The 18,882-nt window shown below is 45.5% G+C and overlaps 1 protein-coding gene and 1 long non-coding RNA gene across 4 annotated transcripts in view; one reads left to right on the forward strand and one right to left on the reverse strand.

Annotated features, from left to right (window-relative positions):
- Positions 1 to 6,297, forward strand: part of LOC137433490 (BUB3-interacting and GLEBS motif-containing protein ZNF207) — a 59,510-nt gene extending 53,213 nt beyond the window's left edge. For all 3 annotated transcript variants that reach the window (XM_078785312.1, XM_078785313.1, XM_078785314.1), the window contains 2 exons: positions 2,410 to 2,521; positions 2,650 to 6,297. In XM_078785312.1, the coding sequence (XP_078641438.1) occupies positions 2,410 to 2,521; positions 2,650 to 2,777 (240 nt within the window). In that variant the 3' untranslated portion in view covers positions 2,778 to 6,297. The remainder of the gene's footprint in view (positions 1 to 2,409; positions 2,522 to 2,649) is intronic.
- Positions 3,025 to 7,614, reverse strand: LOC144893981 (uncharacterized). The gene is made up of 2 exons (XR_013624661.1): positions 6,056 to 7,614; positions 3,025 to 3,542 (listed from the first exon to the last, which is right to left on the reverse strand). It is a non-coding gene; the product is annotated as an uncharacterized LOC144893981 (long non-coding RNA).
- Positions 7,615 to 18,882: the final 11,268 nt, after the last annotated feature.

An 18,882-nucleotide genomic window follows, 5' to 3' on the forward strand; every position in this document is an offset into this window, starting at 1 on the left:
TCTGAAAGCTTTGGTTTCTACAGCATGAAGCCGAGCTAGGTGTGAGGCAGGAGCACCGCCCCAGAGGGGAGAACAGTATTTCATTGAGCTGTGGATGAAAGCCTTGTATGTGGTGAGGAGCTCAGGTGTGCTAAGGAAGGACTTTGCACGATGGAAGATGCGCAGCCGGCGACTGGCTTTGGAGGCCAGCTTGGAAATGTGGTTTTCCCAGGAAAGATCATGGCAGATAGTGAGACCCAAAACCTTGAGTGACAGAACTTCTTGGAGAGGATTGTTGAGAAAGTAGATGGGAGTGTTGTGCAGTCGGTCTTTTCAGAGAGACATAGTGAGAGTGTGAGATTTGTCAGGATTGAATGACATGTTCCCCTTGTTTGACCAGTCTGTGATATTTTTTTTTCCCGGGTCTGCAGAGTGAGGAGGCTGTAGACTGCCGATCTGAGGGATGAGGTATGGAGATGCAGAGAGTGGAGTCATCAGCAAAGAGATACAGAGGATTTTCCAGAGTGTCAGAGATCATTGATGAAGACCAGAAAAAGCACAGGGCCCAGACTACCTTGGGGAACTCCAGCCTGAACAGGAAGGGGAGATGAGAGAAATCCATTCAGGGCCACACGTTGACTACGACCAGAGAGGAAGTCCGCAAGCCATGCGTGGAGATTTCCATGGATACCATAGGAGGAGAGTTTGGTGAGCAGAGCGGGTGCCAGACCGTATCGAAGGCACGTGATATGTCAAGGGAGACGGCTCTGATTTCCTGTTTGGCAATGAGGACCTCCATCCATTGTTGAGACAGCTTAAGCAACATGTCCAGAGTAGAATGACCTGGTCTGAATCCAAATTGATGATCCGAGATCAAACCATTGGATAAGAGGAAGGATTTGATGTCAGAAGCGATTATTGATTTCATGACCTTGCTGATTATTGGGAGCAAGCTGATTGGTCTGTAGTTGCAAGGATCTGTTTTTGCACCTTTTTTGTGTAAAGCAGTAATATTGGCTGATTTCCAAGATGCTGGCAGATGATCTTGAGCAAAAGAGATGGTGAAAAGAACAGAGAGAGGGCGAGATAGAGCGGGAGAGCAGGATTTTAGGACCCGTGGGCTGATGCCGTCTGGTCCAGTTGCAGAATCAGAGTCGAGGTTTGACAAAAACTTCTCCACCTTGTCAGGAGAGAAGGACAGAGTCCAGGAGCAGTTGGGTTCGACTGGGTAAGGTGGGAACAGATAGAGATGGGTTCGGGACACAAGATTTTGAGGCAAACACAGAGTTGAGGCATTCAGCTTTTTCATGTGCGGAGTCAGCTGTGTAGTTGTTTGAGGTAAGGGAGGGGATGGAGGGGGAACAAACACCAGAAACAGATTTGACCAGACGCCACCAGGATTTGGAGGAGGGAGACAGGTTTGAGAGTTCAGTCTTGAGAGTCGAGAGATATTGTTTCCTGGCTCTCCTGAGGGTAGACACACACTTGTTTCGAGCTTTGTGAAAGGAATGGAGATTGCCTTCAAATAATTATTTGAAGAATTATTATTCAAATTATTTAAAATATTGAAAAAAGTACCAAGGATGTGGCAACAGGTGGATGCGATAAGCAAGGGAATGAACATATGGGAAAAGGAAAACAGAGGAGAGGATGGAATACAGTCACATGCAAGAAGGTTTGGTTGTGCTATGTAGGGTTAGTGGAGTTCGACAAAATTGTGGGTAATGGAGGATGACGTGAGATGGTGGTGCACGGCATCTTTGAAGTCCCGGAGGCGAAAAGTGGCAGTTCCACAAATGTGAGAAAAGAGGAACAAAAGTGGAGTTGTGCAGTAAACTTGTATATAGGAGGTTTAACCAGGAGGGGGTTACTGGAATCACCCGTGTTTCCAGGAGGAGCTCGAGAGAGTCGGAGGGCTGAGAGAGAGCAGAGGGACCCAGATGGGATGAGGAGCATTATAAAACAGGCTGCCAACCTGTCTGCTATGAGAGCGACAGACCTTCCACGTTAACTTCATCGGCGGAGATGCCAATAATGTTGGCTTTATATTTTACAGAATCCAAAATAAAAACACATGATGCTGGGACCCCAGCCCATATAATAGGGGATAGGAACATTGCATTGAGCTATCAACAAAGGCCTAATAAGTGTAGATAGTTCTGACTGATAATATCCTTGTAATTATTGATTAAAAAGTACATTGACATCTTGTAATGTTATTCTGCTTGTGATGTTTACAAGCTCCTCCATGAGGCTCGTGTAACTGAAAAATGAACAAACTACATTTGTATTTTGAACATAAAATGGTTTTTGGAATTGCAAGGTAAAAGGTTTACTCAGTGGCTTGAGAAGGATTGATGCCTTTGGGTGACATTTTCCTTGCAATAATGTGAGAATTTAAAAACAAAAAGTTTGGTCAACACATTGCAGGAGGAGAAACGAACACAAGTACCAAAATACCGCCAGTCAGTACCAAGTCCAGCAACACCTGCACATGGTGCTGTGCCCCAGCTTGGACCTCGACCAGTCCCTCTACCACAAGGTAGGATTTGTTGGCTCGCAGTGCGTCGCACAAACCACACTGATGACAGCAGGTTGCGTAAATCTCATGCTGTTCTGCACCGTGTTCATCTTGATTTATCTCTCTCTATCTTCCCGTGTCCTCTGAAGGCTCTTACAGCTATGCTGGATATCCACCATATCCTCCTGGTCATCGACCACCCCCTCGACTTCCGCTGTTCGGTCCGCCGGCCCCCCGTGGTATGCACATGCCTGTCCGTCCCGGCGGACCTTGTTGAGAGGGGTTACAGCAAGCAGTTCAACAGTGATGTTCGAGCGGTGTAGGTTTGCTGCACGAAAAAAAGTACAAATAAAGTTTGGCCTGAGCTGTGTAAAACTCTTTTGCAACTCTTGAAAGTAATCAGGATAATTGTCTTGTCCCCAGAGGACAACATTTGACTTTGTCATGTTTATTTCCTTGTATTTGATGCAGGCTTGGAAGGATCCTTTGGAACTCTTGATTTTATTTCCCCCTAACTTCTCGCCTCCTCCGCTGACCCCCTTTTGTTTATTTTATTATATTTTTGTGAATACATTTTAAAACTCGTACCACATGGGCAGCGTTGCTCAATCTGAAAACGATAAAGGCTGTTTCGTTTAGCAAAAGTCAGTGATGCAAAATTCATACGCAAGAAGGCTGTAAACTGCTTTTATGTAAAGTGCTCTTCCATTGGGGGTTTTGGACTATAACGGCTTGGATATTTGTTTGTGTGATGGGAGAAGCCTTTCTTCGTTGATCATCATTTTACATGTCCAGATTCCTGAGCACACATCCTGCATTTTTATATGAAATGGTCCCTTAATGCACCTGCACTCTGTTGAAGGTGAGGCAGGTTTTACTGTGCTTGCGCAGCTTGTATTCTGAAGCGCCACCCTTCCACTCAACAGGGCGCATTTCAGTTTCTGGCGGTAAATGTTTCGATCTGCCAGTTTATTCCAGTGATTGTCACCCATGAAATGTGTGCATATTTCCTTCACAATAAACCTGTTGCGCAAGGCCAAGACTATTATTAGTCCCCTACCGGTGTACACCGGAGGGGACTATAGGTTTGCACTCCGTCCCTCCGCCTGTCAGTCCGTCACGCAAAGAACAGTTTTCCGGACTTTTTTTCCTAAACTCTTAATGCTAATGATTTCAAACTTGGTACATGGTTTCCTCATGATAAGTTACAGATCAACTTCGAACTCTATGACGTTTCGATCATTTTTGACAAAGTTATGGCACTTTGAACTTTGGTAATTTCCCCAACAGTTTTCCGGACGACAGACTGCCGGTAGGGGACATGTATTGCAGCGCAATACTCAGAATAAACCACCTTTAGAGGCCATTTTTCCCCGCAAGCGGGGGTTGGCCTTTTTCGGGAACTGTGGTTGTTGTTGTTGCGTTGCTTGCGTTGCTTGCATTGCGTTGTGTTGTGTTGTTGTTGTTGCATTGCGGGAACTCAGAATGCTTGTTGATAATGGTTCTTGTGGACGTTTTCTTCCACTTTGAAATCAAATACTGACTGACCTTGCCCCACCGTGATGTGCTTCATGTAGGAGTCCATGTTTTGGTTTTATTATTTTATTATCCCCCTGAAATTTTGTTTGTGAGGCAAATCGTTTTCTTTGAATAATTTTGCTTAATTTTTGTTCCCTTGGATACTTGTCTCGTTTCTGCACAAACAAAAATAAACAAGCATTCTGAGTATTGCGCTGCAATACATGTCCCCTACCAAAGTTCAAAGTGCCATAACTTTGTCAAAAATGATCGAATATGCAAATTTATGCACGGTTGATGCTGGTTTTCAAACTTGATCTGAGGTATGCTGAGACACGTGTGTCATGCCTCGCCTCGTTGATCAGCCCCCAATGTCGCTCCGGGGAGCAGCCTGCACGTATTGCACTGTGTGAATTATATAAACTAGGGCGTGCCCGCACGTACGTGCTTGCCCGTACGTGCTTGCCCGTACGTGCGTGCAAAAAAACATGCGTGCAAACAACAACAACAAAAAAAAACTTTGAAACCACGTGGCAGTAACGACCACAGAACCCCCCCCCCCCCCCTCTATTTACATGAAATGGTTTGGTCCATTCGCAAAGCCAAAGCGAACGGCTTGCGAGTACGGTGACCATACCTTGGGAACCACTTGTCCGATTAATTTCAAACCTTGAAAAGGCACATCCTCGGGTCCCCAGCAATATACCTGGCAAGTTTCAAGTATATCGGACCGGTAGTTGTCGAGAAACAGCGGTCGCATACAGACAGACACACACACACACACACACACACACACACACACACACACACACAGAGATTGCTGGAATTATATAGAGATTATTACCAACTCACGGTCTGAGGTACTAGCGATTCAAGAGATATCCATTTTTTTATGGCACATTGGAGAAGCCAATGCGAGGTTTCTTCTTCCTCAGCTTGTCACAACTCTGTCAAATGCGACCGATTTTTAAAAAGTCAGAATTTTACCAAATCTGTTTTATTCGTTTGTTAGTATACCTCAGCTATTGACAAATCTTAAATTTGAATTTTATTTGAGGTTAAAATGACCGCGACAGGTCGTGTCCAACGATGCTTTCAGTCTGTACATGTGATAAATAATTAAATCCGCACTCTTGATGCCTCTTCTTCTTCACGCAATAACAACTTCTAGCTTCCAGATCGTACATCCAATCATCTTGAAATTTTGCACACTTGTTACTCTTCATGACTTCTACACTAGCATGAAGTTTCACGTCGATCAATGAAGCGATTCAAGAGATATCCATTTAAAAAAAATATTTTCGTTAAAATTAACGATATCTGCCAAACCACGTGAGCTATCGCAAATTCCAAAAGGACATTTTAGTAGACTGACATGCGGAACAGATCTGTGAAGTTTCCCCTCGATTGGATCAAAAATGAGGGGGGGGGGGCTCGGTTTTAAATGTTCATGCTTAAAAACGTCATAACTCTGAAACCATGTGACGACGTCATGCTCGCTGACTTTTTTGTTCGTCATGGGTCTGCGATTCTGCCTGCAAAGTTTGGCCTCGATCTGTTCAGCCGTTGCAGAGAAAAAGGGGTTTTCGTGTTTTCACGAAAAACAACATGGCGCCCGAACCACGTGACCTGTGACGTCATAATTACCATTAAAATATTCTACAGACCGAGTCCCTCCTATGGTGAAAATGTGATCTCAATCGGTCCTATTATTGCAGAGAAAATCTTTTTTAAAGGAAATTAAAACTTAAAATGGCACTGAGTTAAGGATCATCAGAATTATCAGAATTCCCAAAGTTCAAAATGCCATAACTTTGTCAAAAATGATCGAAACGTCTTGAAGTTAGAACTTGATCTGTAACTTATCATGAGGAAATCATGTGCCAAGTTTGAAATCATTAGCATTAAGCGTTTAGAAAAAAGTCCGGAAAACTGTTCTTTGCGTGACGGACTGACAGACTGACAGACTGACAGACTGACGGACGGAGGGACAGCGTGCAAACCTATAGTCCCCTCCGGTGTACACCGGTAGGGGACTAATAAGCCCCTCCCCCTCTGTAGCTTCCCCCACATACCCCTCCCTTGCCCTGTAACTAAATGCATTATTGTTTGGAGTTTTATGAACCTTTGGTAAAGCCATTGTCTTTTTTTTTGTTTTGTGTTTTTGTAACATGTTATTTTATGCTTTTTCTCTATCTATCTAAAGCCTGTTTGGCTACCTGCTGCTTTCACCATTGTCATTAAAGCAGCCGGACTCATTATGGCTATCTGCAAATGGACATTGATGGTTTTCTTTTGGCTTTTCTCACAACATTTGTGTTCTCACATTTAATTGCTTTGGTCCCATTATGAGTTGTTTTTTTTATCACAACTAACTGCTACTGTGAACCATCCTTTTTTTGAAAGCATTTCATGTACTCGAGTCCTTTGCTTTTGAAGCTTGCCCAAGATAAATCGGGTCGCTTTTAGCGTGATAATTTGTCGTTGCTAAACTGGTAAGCTAGGTATCCTGCTTGCCGACTGGAGATGGCATCATGACGCTGCTCCTTCCCATTGTGGATAAAAATCATTGATGTCGGTTGAAAGCTTCTGGAAACTCACCGAGTCTCGGTCTGACCTAGTGTCGGTGAAATTGCCACGTAACTAACGGTTTGGCGGCAAAGACCCAGCTGACCCATTGATGATCTTCAGGAAGGTAATTTATTTGCCTCACTTGATCTGGTATGCATGCACTCTCGATTCAGACTGCCATACTTGCATATTTAATAAAACAGTCCCTTGGTATGTCCTTAGAAGGTAGTTCACGATTGAGATTCACATTTTGTCAGATCTCAACACACATATCCCCTTAGCTTTCTTTTTCGCTACAAGCAAGGTACTGCAATTTAACAGCAGGTCATCTGATAACCAGTTTTAGATTCAATTCTGGTCATTTTGCACTGTACTTGCACATCAGTAAATATCATGAATTTTTTTTAAATTCTCAGTGAAGATATCATATGTACACATGATCGGACAAAGTAGAAGGTATTTTAGAAGATGGTGGACAGATTGACTGGGTGTGGCTAGAGCATCTCGTGGCTGCATCGTGCAGCAAATTGCTCAGTAAACTGCATTTGTGCATTGAAATTGGCTGCTTGTACTGCAGCTCACATCAGAAATCCTGAATGAATTGCTTAGCGCAGGCCTGTTGCATTTTCATTAAATATCTTCATATTGTGCAGGCTGTTTTGTTAAATGCACTCTCTCGATGTAATTGCAAAAGTTTGTTATATTTCTTTGAGGTTCCGACTATATGTTTGTCTGCAATGCATTTAAAAAAATTAATATTTTACCAACAATAAAGTGGCAATCTTGTAGTACAGCAAATGTCAATTTTGTTTTATTAACTCACCTCCTCTTCACCAAAAGCACCGTGGGATCTTATATTAATGGCTATCGCTGCTGATGCTAGAAGATTAACGCCGGGCCTGTCATCCTTCCGAGGTCTGCAAAATGAGTACCAGATAACTGGTTATAGAGAGACATTGCATCAGCGGCAGACACGCCCACAGAAAAATGATGCAACCAGCAGCCGGGTGGCTGCACACGAACCACCCAGACCCAGATTGCTGTCGAAGCTCAAAGGTAAGTGGCAGACGCACACACCTTAGCTATCTTGTTGAACTGTCACAAGCGAAATTGCCGAGGAATTGAAGCATCATTTGCATTTCTTTCTTGCAGAATTTTTTGTTTGCTGAATAAAATGCCAGTGGATTTTGCCCAAATATGTTAACTGAAGCGTGAATTATGCAAGTGGACTAACCCCATTCCTTAGTGGGTGTAGGGAAGAGTTTTAGCAACATATATATATATATATATATATATATATATATATATATATATATATATATATATATATATATACATATATATATGTATATATATATATATGTGTATATATATATATATATATGTATATATATATATATGTGTATATATATATAATATGTATATATATATATATATATATATATATATATATATATATATATATATATATGCGCCAGTGGATTATTGGTTGTGGATTATATATATAATCCATGCCAGTGGATTATATATATATTGTTGTGGTTTTCAGAACCCTCCACTTGGTAAATTTTTGTAAATGTTCCCTTATAAATAATCTCCCTGTAAATACTCCCATTTTTGGTGTAAAGGTAAAAGGACGCACCCTAGTTAGGCCACGAGCAACACATAGCAAACCATAGGCTTCTTCTTTAGTTATTTCCTTAGTATGTGTTTCAGGTAAGGATCTGTTTCCAATAGTTGAATCTGCGTTGTATTAATCAAATAACCTAGGCCCCTTCTCAAATTCCCATTCCATTCATATTGCGGCGTAAACTGCCCTCCACAACATATTGCGCTACTCTGCCAGCCGCAGCAAGACGCCATTACGCACGCAGTCAGAGTGGGAGAACAAGGGAGGAGCTGCCAGGAACATAGGCGTGGCCCCATCAACGCATCACGAGGGGAGGTACCAATGAACCCTCGTGACCAATTCGGGCCGAGGCGCGTTCACCGGTAGGCGGACGCGGCTTGATACGCGAGGCTTGTGATAAAAGCGTGAGCGCGAAGCCCTTTCAGGGAGATGCGGGGGATAGTCAGGTTCACTATGTCAATAAATTATATTTCGTTCAGAAATCATGGTAGATTAGCAAACCTATACATTTTTGGAAACGTTATAGCATAAGGAAACTAAAAATCAATGTTTACATTTGGAGAGATACCTGTATGGCGGCCATTTTGGATTTTCAAAATGGCCACTGTAAAATACATATTTTGTTCTATTTCTGCCTCTAATTACCCTAAAAACTTTTAAAAATATACTAAACCTATATTTTCAGGGACAAGGAATCCAATGAAAGTATCAAATTAGTGCTATGGGGAATGGTAAGACACGAATCGAATCAAAGGTTTTGAATTGCAAAATACTGTCTTTATATTCGCGATAAGTTGCATAATCAAATACATGTTATCATTTTGTACAGGCAGTTAATAACATCAAAATGTGTCACAATAATTCATATCACCAAACATACACAGGCAGTCAGCAAAATCATATATACACATGCAGTCAGTATAACTTCACATCTACACAGGCAGTCAATGACAAAATATACACAGGCAGTCAATGGCATCAAACATACACGATTACAGAATATGCCATTTCGAGTTCGTCATCACTGTCCTGTGTGTCGTATCCGACAATATAGTCCGCATCGTTTTCACAGTCCGTTCCACACAAGCAAAGGTCGGTCAAATTGATTGGCAAATCGAATTGGTCGAATGGTCGATCGAATCGAATTCGATGAATCTAATCGAATCGAATCGATCGAATTGGTCGAATGGTCGATCAAAGCGATTGGTCGAATGGTCGAAAGGTCGAATGGAATTGGTCGAATGGATTTGGTCGAATTGGTCGAATCGAATTGGTCGGAATTGGCAAATGTAAACATTGATGTTCTGATTTTCCATGTAATAACGTTTCCAAAAATGTATAGGTTTGCTAATCTACCATGATTTTGAACGAAATAACATAGTGAACCTGACTAGGAGATCGGCAGATGCGGGGGAGATCGGCAGATGCGAGGAGAGAAGATCGGCAAACTTGAGAGAACAGTGCAGAGGCGGCGAATGATAAGAACATTGCGCGGAGATCGCTTGGGACGATCGTGTGATACAAACTGCTGTTGGTTTTGAGAGCGTTCGGCACGTTATACGTACGCGCATTCCAGCCCCTCGCATATGTAAGGTCCGGTCGCGCGCCAACGGGACGCGAAGCTGCCTGCCGTTCTTCGCTCGCGGACCCGGAGCCTGGACCATCCCCTCGCGGGAACCATCTGCCTGGACCTTCCTCCCCTACCAGCTACCATTCCGTGTGTCTGTTTGTCCTGGGGTCGTGATAAGTTAAGACTGTTTAGATAAGCTTGCCCTATGTCCTTTTATTTCCTCCTCCTTGTATATTCCCTTCTTTTGTTTCCTCTTGTAGTGTAGTAAATAAACCATATTTGTTCTTCCTTCACCCTTCTTATTCTTTGGTTCCTCTCATCCGATCGCTTGCGTCCTGTCCCCAATTGAGTACCTGTGGCACGATTTGGCCAACCGCTTTAAATCCGGTTGAGTCCTTTTGTTAACGGCTCGGATCGTGGATTGCTAAACCGCTCGGCAATTACCATCACATCCGCGGTTCGAGCAGGGACTGAGCTCCCTGCTTTGCGGAGAGATTGGTGAAGGTATTTGGGAAACCTTTGACCAATCACCCTGACCAATCTCACCCCGCAGAGGAGCGGGATAGTTCCAGGACCGGAGACGGCCAGCTTAACAAGACAAGGGGATTAACCCCCCCCCTTGCTAACGGGAGTGCCGTACTCAGAGATCCGTAACAATATATATGTGTGTATATATATATTGTTGTGGATATGAGAATGTTTTTTTATTTTATTGTTGTGGTAAAACGTTGTTGTAAAACGTTGTTGTAAAAGGTTGTGGTAAAAGGTTGTTGTAAAAGGTTGTTGTAAAAGATCACCCCTCCTCCCTCCGTTGTGGTTGTATAAAGGTCAAAGGGCGTTCCCGTAGTTAGTCCATAAAAAACATACATGCAGGACACGATATATCTTTTCTTTTGGTAGTTATCTCTTATTCTGTGTTTTAGGATAAGGCTGTGTCTCCCATTAATTAAAAGTACTCCATTGCACCAGTGAAAGAGAATAGACCCCCTTTCCTTCCCATCCCCAAAAATCTCCCTTTCCATCCCCTCCAAAACCTCCAATGACCTCATATTACATCCCCCTCTCGTCATTGGCGAGCCTCGATTGCCCATATTACCTCCCCTCCAATAACCACCATTGACCACGAGGCTCGGGTCGGAGAAGAAAGGCGTGTCGCACCTCGTCAGAGGGGAGGAGGGGCGCGCCGCCCGTCGTCATCCAGGGCGGAGCCCGAGGGTCGCGCGACCAACCAGGGCCGAGGTGAGCACCCCCGATGGGCGTGTCCAAAGCGCCGGGGGGCGTGATCGCTGGGGGCGCTATAAAAGGGCGCAACCGGAAGTGGACCAAAAGAAGAAGAAAGAGAGATGCACTCTGGGTTGGTCTGGGTCGGTTGAGAGAAAGAGAGGAGGAGTTGGTTGCAAGGAGTTGGTGACAGTCGGTTGCCAGAGAAAGGAGTCGGTGGTCAGTTGGTTGCGGTGGTGAGGAGTCGGTGGTGACGAGTGAGACAAGGCCTGGCAAGGCAAGTGCAGGCAGCCGCAGCAGCGCCACCCAACCGCCAAAGGGGGCCTGAACGGCGGTTCGGAGCAGGGCCGAAACGGAACGGCGGCTGCTGAACGCGCCGGTTGTGCTGCGGGACCCCCCTTGGACCTTTCCTCTCCCTCCAGCCATCCACCTTCTGCCATCCCTGGCATTCCCCGCGTGAGTCAGCGTTCTGTTTGTTCTGTCCTGGGATATAAGTTAAGTCTGTAGGTAAGCTAAATTTGCACTGTGTCACCTGCGTCTTGTGCTTGTAAATAAACGTGACATCTGTCTTTTTGCTTGTGTGTAAATAGTAGGAATAAATGTAGTAGTATTTCAAACCTTTTTTTTGTCTCCGTTTTCCTCTTGCATTGCGTCGCTTTTGTCTTTTCCCTCATTGAGCAGCTAGGGTGCGATACAACCAACGTTCGGGTGGAATCGGGTGAGTTTTGTTAGGTCGCGGTTTTAAACCACCGCTCGGTCTATAACATCCTAACCGCGATCTATAACAATTGGTGTCGGGGAGTGAGATCGACCCGGAGCGCGCTTCACGCGCTCAAAATTATAAAATACCGAAATTTGTTTTGTTTTAAAGGAAAAGCCCGAATTTTGAAATCGCGCCATGGCTGTCCAAGGCGACGGGATGCCGGTGGGAGAGATAGAGGGGTTAGAAGTAACCCAGGACTTCAGGGAAGAAAGGGAGGAGGAAAATGGCAATGTGGTTGCGGGAATTTCAGGTGCACAAAATGGCGCTCTAGCGCACGTGATTACATCGGCGCCACATTTAGCCACGCCCATGGTCGCGGTAGTCGAACCGGAGATGCCAATGGATTTGAACCTTTTTTTTATACAAATGAAGGCCCTTATGGCCCAGAATAGTGAGCGATTGGAGGGCCAAATGGGGGTAATGGGGAACCGGATGGATGCTCAGAGTGAGCAATTGGGGGTAATGGGGAACCAAATGGGGGGTAATGGGAAACGAAATGGGGGTAATGAGGGACGAAGCGAGGGGTACCAGTGAGGGGTTAGACAATAATTTTAAGGGATTAGACAAGAAATTTGGGAAGTTAGACAATAATTTTGAGGAGTTAGACAAGAAATTTGGGAGGTTAGACAATAATTTTGAGGGGTTAGACAACGGGATAAAAGAGGTGAGAAATGGGTTAATGGGGTTAGAAAATAGGATGGAGGACAAATTGCGGGAAATAGGGGAACAATCCGCCCGGGAAATCGAACAGATGGGGAACCAGATGGAGGAAATACGACGAGGGGTGAGTGAGGAGGTCTCGGGGCTACGCGAGGAGGTAAAGCGAGGCGAAAAGCGTATAGAGAAAGAAGTGAGGAATAATACGGCTAAGTTACAAGGGGGAATAGAAGATCTGACGGAGGAGGTGGAGCAGCTGACAGAGGGACAAACTAAGTTAGTGGAGCAGGTTCAAAAGAACACTGCGGTACTAGGAGGGTTAAAGGCGACACAAAAAGAAATTAAAAACGAATTAATAGCGACGCAGAGGCAATGTCAGATGGTACGGGAGGAACTGACAATGAGGGTGGAAGAGGTGACAGAAGCAATGGAGACGAAGGACCGGGAGGTAAGGACGCACGTAGAAACGGTCACGGTAGCCTTAGAGGACGAACTTGAGGAGACGCACCGAGAAATAAAAGAGGTTAAACAAAAATTAGAGGAAGTGGGAGAAGAGGTGAGTGAAATTAAGAAGGGACGGACAGAAACTAAGAGAGAAATCCAGGAGGAGGTGATGGAATATGTGCAAGGTCGGTGCTCAACTCATGATGTGATGCTCACTAACCAAATAAAGAGTTTGCAGGTGGCAAAGGAGGTGCGAAGACGAAGTACGGAGGTGAGTGGCAATGTATATGATGTGAGGAAAGCTTCAGTCGGCTTGGGGATTGGTTTGGATCCGGGTGTTCGTGAAAGGCCGTTGGTGAAGTGTGCGACAGGTCAGGTGTGCGAAAAGAGAGGTGTGCGAGAATGTCCGACCAATGGGTGTGTGAGGAAAAAGTGCACGCCGAGGAGTGAGTGTGCCGTCAAGAGTGAGTTGGTCGAAGCGCGTGTGCGAGGGAGCACAGGGAAGCGCGGTGTGGTGAGTGTTACGGAGGAAGTAACGAAAAAGTGTGCGCGGGAGGACGCGCGAGAAAGGTGTGTAACGGACGGGTGCATGAGGAAAGAGTGTGCTGTCGAGAGTAAGGGTGAGTGCGCGACCGAGAGTGGAGGTGAGAGTAGTGAGAGTGAAACGGAGCGTGAGTTGGTTGTGACAGGTGAGCGAGGATGTACACCTGGAATGGAAGGAAGCACACCTGGGATGGTAGAGCGTGTGTGGGAAGGCACATTTGAATTGGTAGTGAGGCACGTGGATGGGTGTGCGAATGAGAGCACACCTGTGATTGTCACAGAGGAAGTGACCGAGGAGGGGGCGCGAAGAGGTGTGTTAGTGAGGTGTGCGAGCGACGAATGTGTGCCAAAGTGTTCGGTGGTCAGGTGTGTGACCAAGTCGGTGAGCGGAGTGAGTGTACCGAGGTGTGAAAGAAAAGGTACGAGGAGAATGGGAACGGCTGCATGTATGAGCAAGAAAGAGGTAGCGTATGCATGTAAGCCTGCAGGTGAAGCGTCGACGGTAACCGGGTTAAAGGTTAGGTCGACTTTTAGCCGGATCGGGCCCTCGGTGCGTGCCGGGCTTCGCGTGCCGCGAGAACCAGCGGAGATCCGAGCCACGGCGGGTTCGAAAGGACCGCCGTGCGCGATCCACGCTGGGCCTCGCGTGGAGCGGCCGCGTCCGGGCTCCACTAGGCGGAGCGGGCAGCCCGATAGGAAGGGTCGTCATGGCGACCACTTTCTATTGAGACGTGCCGGCAGGTCGAGATCGGGACATTGGATGGCTCCACGCCGAGGTGGTGCATGGGATCTCGGCCCGGGTAAGCCTCCGTCCCTGCCCCGAATGCGGGACGTATCCAGCCGCTGGCACAAAAGAACCCGCGTTCATTGCTCGGCTGTACGAAGCCGGGCTGTAGATGTGAATTGGCGCACCGAGAGGACCTAATAAGTAGACGGGTGATGGTGATAGTGATAGTAGTGATTTGATACAAAATTTAGAAAAGTGAATAGAATTGGCAGTAAATAGAAAATTTTTGACTTGTGGAATCTGGACGAACAAAATTGATAGTGAGAGACCCCCGATGTGGTGGGATGGCAAATCCACCATCCCTCACAGAGTGGGGGCAAATGCGCAATAGTTTATGGGGTGGCTATGACAACCGAGCCAGGGAGGGCTTGGATAATGATAGGGATCTAGAAGAGATTGACATTAGGTAACGTTAAGTTTAGTTAGTGACTAACACCTGTAGTGGGGACGCAGGTAGATTAGTGTGGATTATAATGACGTGGGAGCGCAATAGTTTAAAGGGACGACTGGGAAGCGCAAGTTTCAGAGGGGAGTAGTTAGCTGAGATGATGCCGTGTGTGTGAGGATTGAACAGGTGTGATTGCACAGGTGTGCAACTGAACAGGTGGATGGAGCAGTGTATGAGTGAGTAGTGGTGATTGCGTGTTGTGTTGACCAAATGGTCCAGGAAGAGGAGGAGGGTGCAGGTGGCACCAGGTAGGATTGCACAGGTGTGCAACGACAGGTGAATGAAAGACAGGTGTATGGAATAAATGATATGGAGTATTGGCCAATGGATGGTCGTGGAGTGGGTATGGTGGAAATTGTGGAGTGGAGTGGATGGTGCGAAGGTGTGAATGGGGGAAGAGTGGACCCCCCATCACGGATACCCGGGGCGGGTAGTGTAAGAGTTAGGTAGAGGGTACAGGTAAATTGTGGTTGGATATTGGCATCTGTGGTGCGGTTGGAAGAATGATGTTTGGATGGGTGCATTAGTGTTGTGGAAATGGCTGGGCGTGTAGCCTGTTAGTGTGTGTAGTTGGTTTGGGCACTCCACCACTGTAAGGATGTCGGCCAGGTGAGGCCGCAGGTGGGCTCTGGGAGCCGGTAGTAGTTGTTGTGGATGGGGCCCGAGGATCCGGAGGATGGACCCGGGTAGCCCAGTGCCAGAGGGCACCATGGGGTGACAGAGCCAGGAGAGGGGCTGCCCCCAGTTAGATAGGTTAGGGTGAGGAGCTAGGTAAGCTCGGGTGGCAACTACAGTGGTGGAGGTGTGCAGGTGGGTAGACCTGTTGGGAGAGCTACACGTCGCGGCCCAGAAATTGTGCGAGGGCACCGGGAGATGAATCGGGGGAGTGAGACCCCAAATTGAAAAGCACCACAGTTTGGCCAATGGGAATTGGTTTTTAGAACCCATAGTGTAAGAGGGCCAATGGTTTGGCCGGAGAAAGACCCCGGGTAGTGTAAAGTGTGTTAAAGTCATTTAGAGGATAGTTAGGATGAAGGATCTCCTCGCACCATCTGCACCCACTCACCGGAGGTGACAGGAACTCCACACCATGCCATGTTTTATTATTTTTTATTGTGCAAATGTTTGGAATGTGAGACGCATCATGACGTGGGTGTGACATTGTGCTTTGATGTTCCATCTCTGCCTCCTTATGAGGATTGATGATGAATTAATGATGGCAAATTTTTGAAGTAGAGGGATTGTGGTGACGAATTTGATATAGGGGAAATATGGGGAAGACGTGACAGTAGTGACGAATTGGTAATGTGTAGGTTTTGTACATATGGGGTAAGGGCAAGGGTGGGCTAGGTAACAGGGGGGTGACGTACAGTAGGGACGAGCTTTCTCACTTCGCCCTCCGTACGCATTTCGCCTTGCATTGCCTTTTTGATGTGTACCCTTGAGACCTTACCCCTCGCTCATCTGTCTTGTCCCCCCTTTTTTTGTCTCCCACATGAGGACCTGAGCGCCGTTGGGCGCCGAGGGGAGCGTGCGTGGGTCGGCCATTGTGCGCCCGAAATTCCCAGAACCAGCTGTCTGCATCGATGCACCACATTATGGACCACATGTCAGTGGCCGAGCACCACTTATGGACCCCATGGGTTGGGGCAAGGCCCCTCTGCTGGAACCGGCCATGAGGGCCCGAAATCTTGCTGGCGGACCTTGGCCACAGGGCACCGATGCCCCACAGGTGAACCACACGTAGTCGGCCCTGTGGGCCATAAATAAAGATAAATAAAATGGACACGTTTGGGCAAGCTTTATTGCAAATAGGCCGCCAGTAAGCAAAGCAAATGAAAATGACAACAACTGGAAGAAATAATGATAACCAGCAGAGGGAGCCGAAGAGCAAGAGACACCTGCAGGGTTGGGTTTGTTGGTTTTATTTTATTCATTGAACAATGGGGACTGCACCGATTGGTGCTTGGGTGTGTATTGGTGCGTTTTTGGGTGCTTTAATGGTGCATTGATGCAGAGCAGACTGTCCTCCCCCCAGAAAGAACAATTACAGGTCCTGGGTTAGTTTTGTAAATAAAATTAGCGTCAGTGTAAATAATGCTCCCCACCGTCAGTGTATAGTTTGAAGACCATTCCGCAATTCGGTTAACTGTGGGCGTAAGTCTGTTAGGCAGGGTGCAATGGAGCAGCGGGACACATTTATTTATGTTTTAAAACTGTCGCACTCAGGGTCAGGTTAAAAGTAGAGGGAACTACACCTACATGCCACACTAAGGTAAAAGTAATAGGCCCGGGACGTGCCTAAGGGGAGGAGGGTGCAGTGTTGTGGATATGAGAATGTTTTTTTATTTTATTGTTGTGGTAAAACGTTGTTGTAAAACGTTGTTGTAAAAGGTTGTGGTAAAAGGTTGTTGTAAAAGGTTGTTGTAAAAGATCACCCCTCCTCCCTCCGTTGTGGTTGTATAAAGGTCAAAGGGCGTTCCCGTAGTTAGTCCATAAAAAACATACATGCAGGACACGATATATCTTTTCTTTTGGTAGTTATCTCTTATTCTGTGTTTTAGGATAAGGCTGTGTCTCCCATTAATTAAAAGTACTCCATTGCACCAGTGAAAGAGAATAGACCCCCTTTCCTTCCCATCCCCAAAAATCTCCCTTTCCATCCCCTCCAAAACCTCCAATGACCTCATATTACATCCCCCTCTCGTCATTGGCGAGCCTCGATTGCCCATATTACCTCCCCTCCAATAACCACCATTGACCACGAGGCTCGGGTCGGAGAAGAAAGGCGTGTCGCACCTCGTCAGAGGGGAGGAGGGGCGCGCCGCCCGTCGTCATCCAGGGCGGAGCCCGAGGGTCGCGCGACCAACCAGGGCCGAGGTGAGCACCCCCGATGGGCGTGTCCAAAGCGCCGGGGGGCGTGATCGCTGGGGGCGCTATAAAAGGGCGCAACCGGAAGTGGACCAAAAGAAGAAGAAAGAGAGATGCACTCTGGGTTGGTCTGGGTCGGTTGAGAGAAAGAGAGGAGGAGTTGGTTGCAAGGAGTTGGTGACAGTCGGTTGCCAGAGAAAGGAGTCGGTGGTCAGTTGGTTGCGGTGGTGAGGAGTCGGTGGTGACGAGTGAGACAAGGCCTGGCAAGGCAAGTGCAGGCAGCCGCAGCAGCGCCACCCAACCGCCAAAGGGGGCCTGAACGGCGGTTCGGAGCAGGGCCGAAACGGAACGGCGGCTGCTGAACGCGCCGGTTGTGCTGCGGGACCCCCTTTGGACCTTTCCTCTCCCTCCAGCCATCCACCTTCTGCCATCCCTGGCATTCCCCGCGTGAGTCAGCGTTCTGTTTGTTCTGTCCTGGGATATAAGTTAAGTCTGTAGGTAAGCTAAATTTGCACTGTGTCACCTGCGTCTTGTGCTTGTAAATAAACGTGACATCTGTCTTTTTGCTTGTGTGTAAATAGTAGGAATAAATGTAGTAGTATTTCAAACCTTTTTTTTGTCTCCGTTTTCCTCTTGCATTGCGTCGCTTTTGTCTTTTCCCTCATTGAGCAGCTAGGGTGCGATACAACCAACGTTCGGGTGGAATCGGGTGAGTTTTGTTAGGTCGCGGTTTTAAACCACCGCTCGGTCTATAACATCCTAACCGCGATCTATAACAATATACATATATATATATATAGTGATATATATATATATAGTGATATATATATATATATATATAGTGATATATATATATATATATATAGTGATATATATATATATATATATATAGTGATATATATATATATATATATATATATATAGTGATATATATATATATATATATATATATATCTATATAGTGATATATATATATATATAGTTATATATATATATAGTTATATATATATATATATATATATATATATATATATATATATATATATATAGTGATATATATATAGTGATATATATATATATATATATATATATAGTGATATATATATATATATATATATATATCTATATAGTGATATATATATATAGTTATATATATATACAGTATAGTTATATATATATATATAGTTTTATATATCTATAGTTATATATATATACAGTATAGTTATATATATATATATATAGTTATATATATATATATATAGTTTTATATATCTATAGTTATATATATATATATATATATATACAGTGAAACCTTGACTTACGAGTTTAATTCGTTCTGTGACCGAGCTCGTAACTCAA

The sequence above is a fragment of the Myxine glutinosa genome, chromosome 10 (assembly GCF_964187855.1).
Source record: "Myxine glutinosa chromosome 10, kmMyxGlut1.1, whole genome shotgun sequence".
NCBI lineage: Eukaryota > Metazoa > Chordata > Myxini > Myxiniformes > Myxinidae > Myxine > Myxine glutinosa.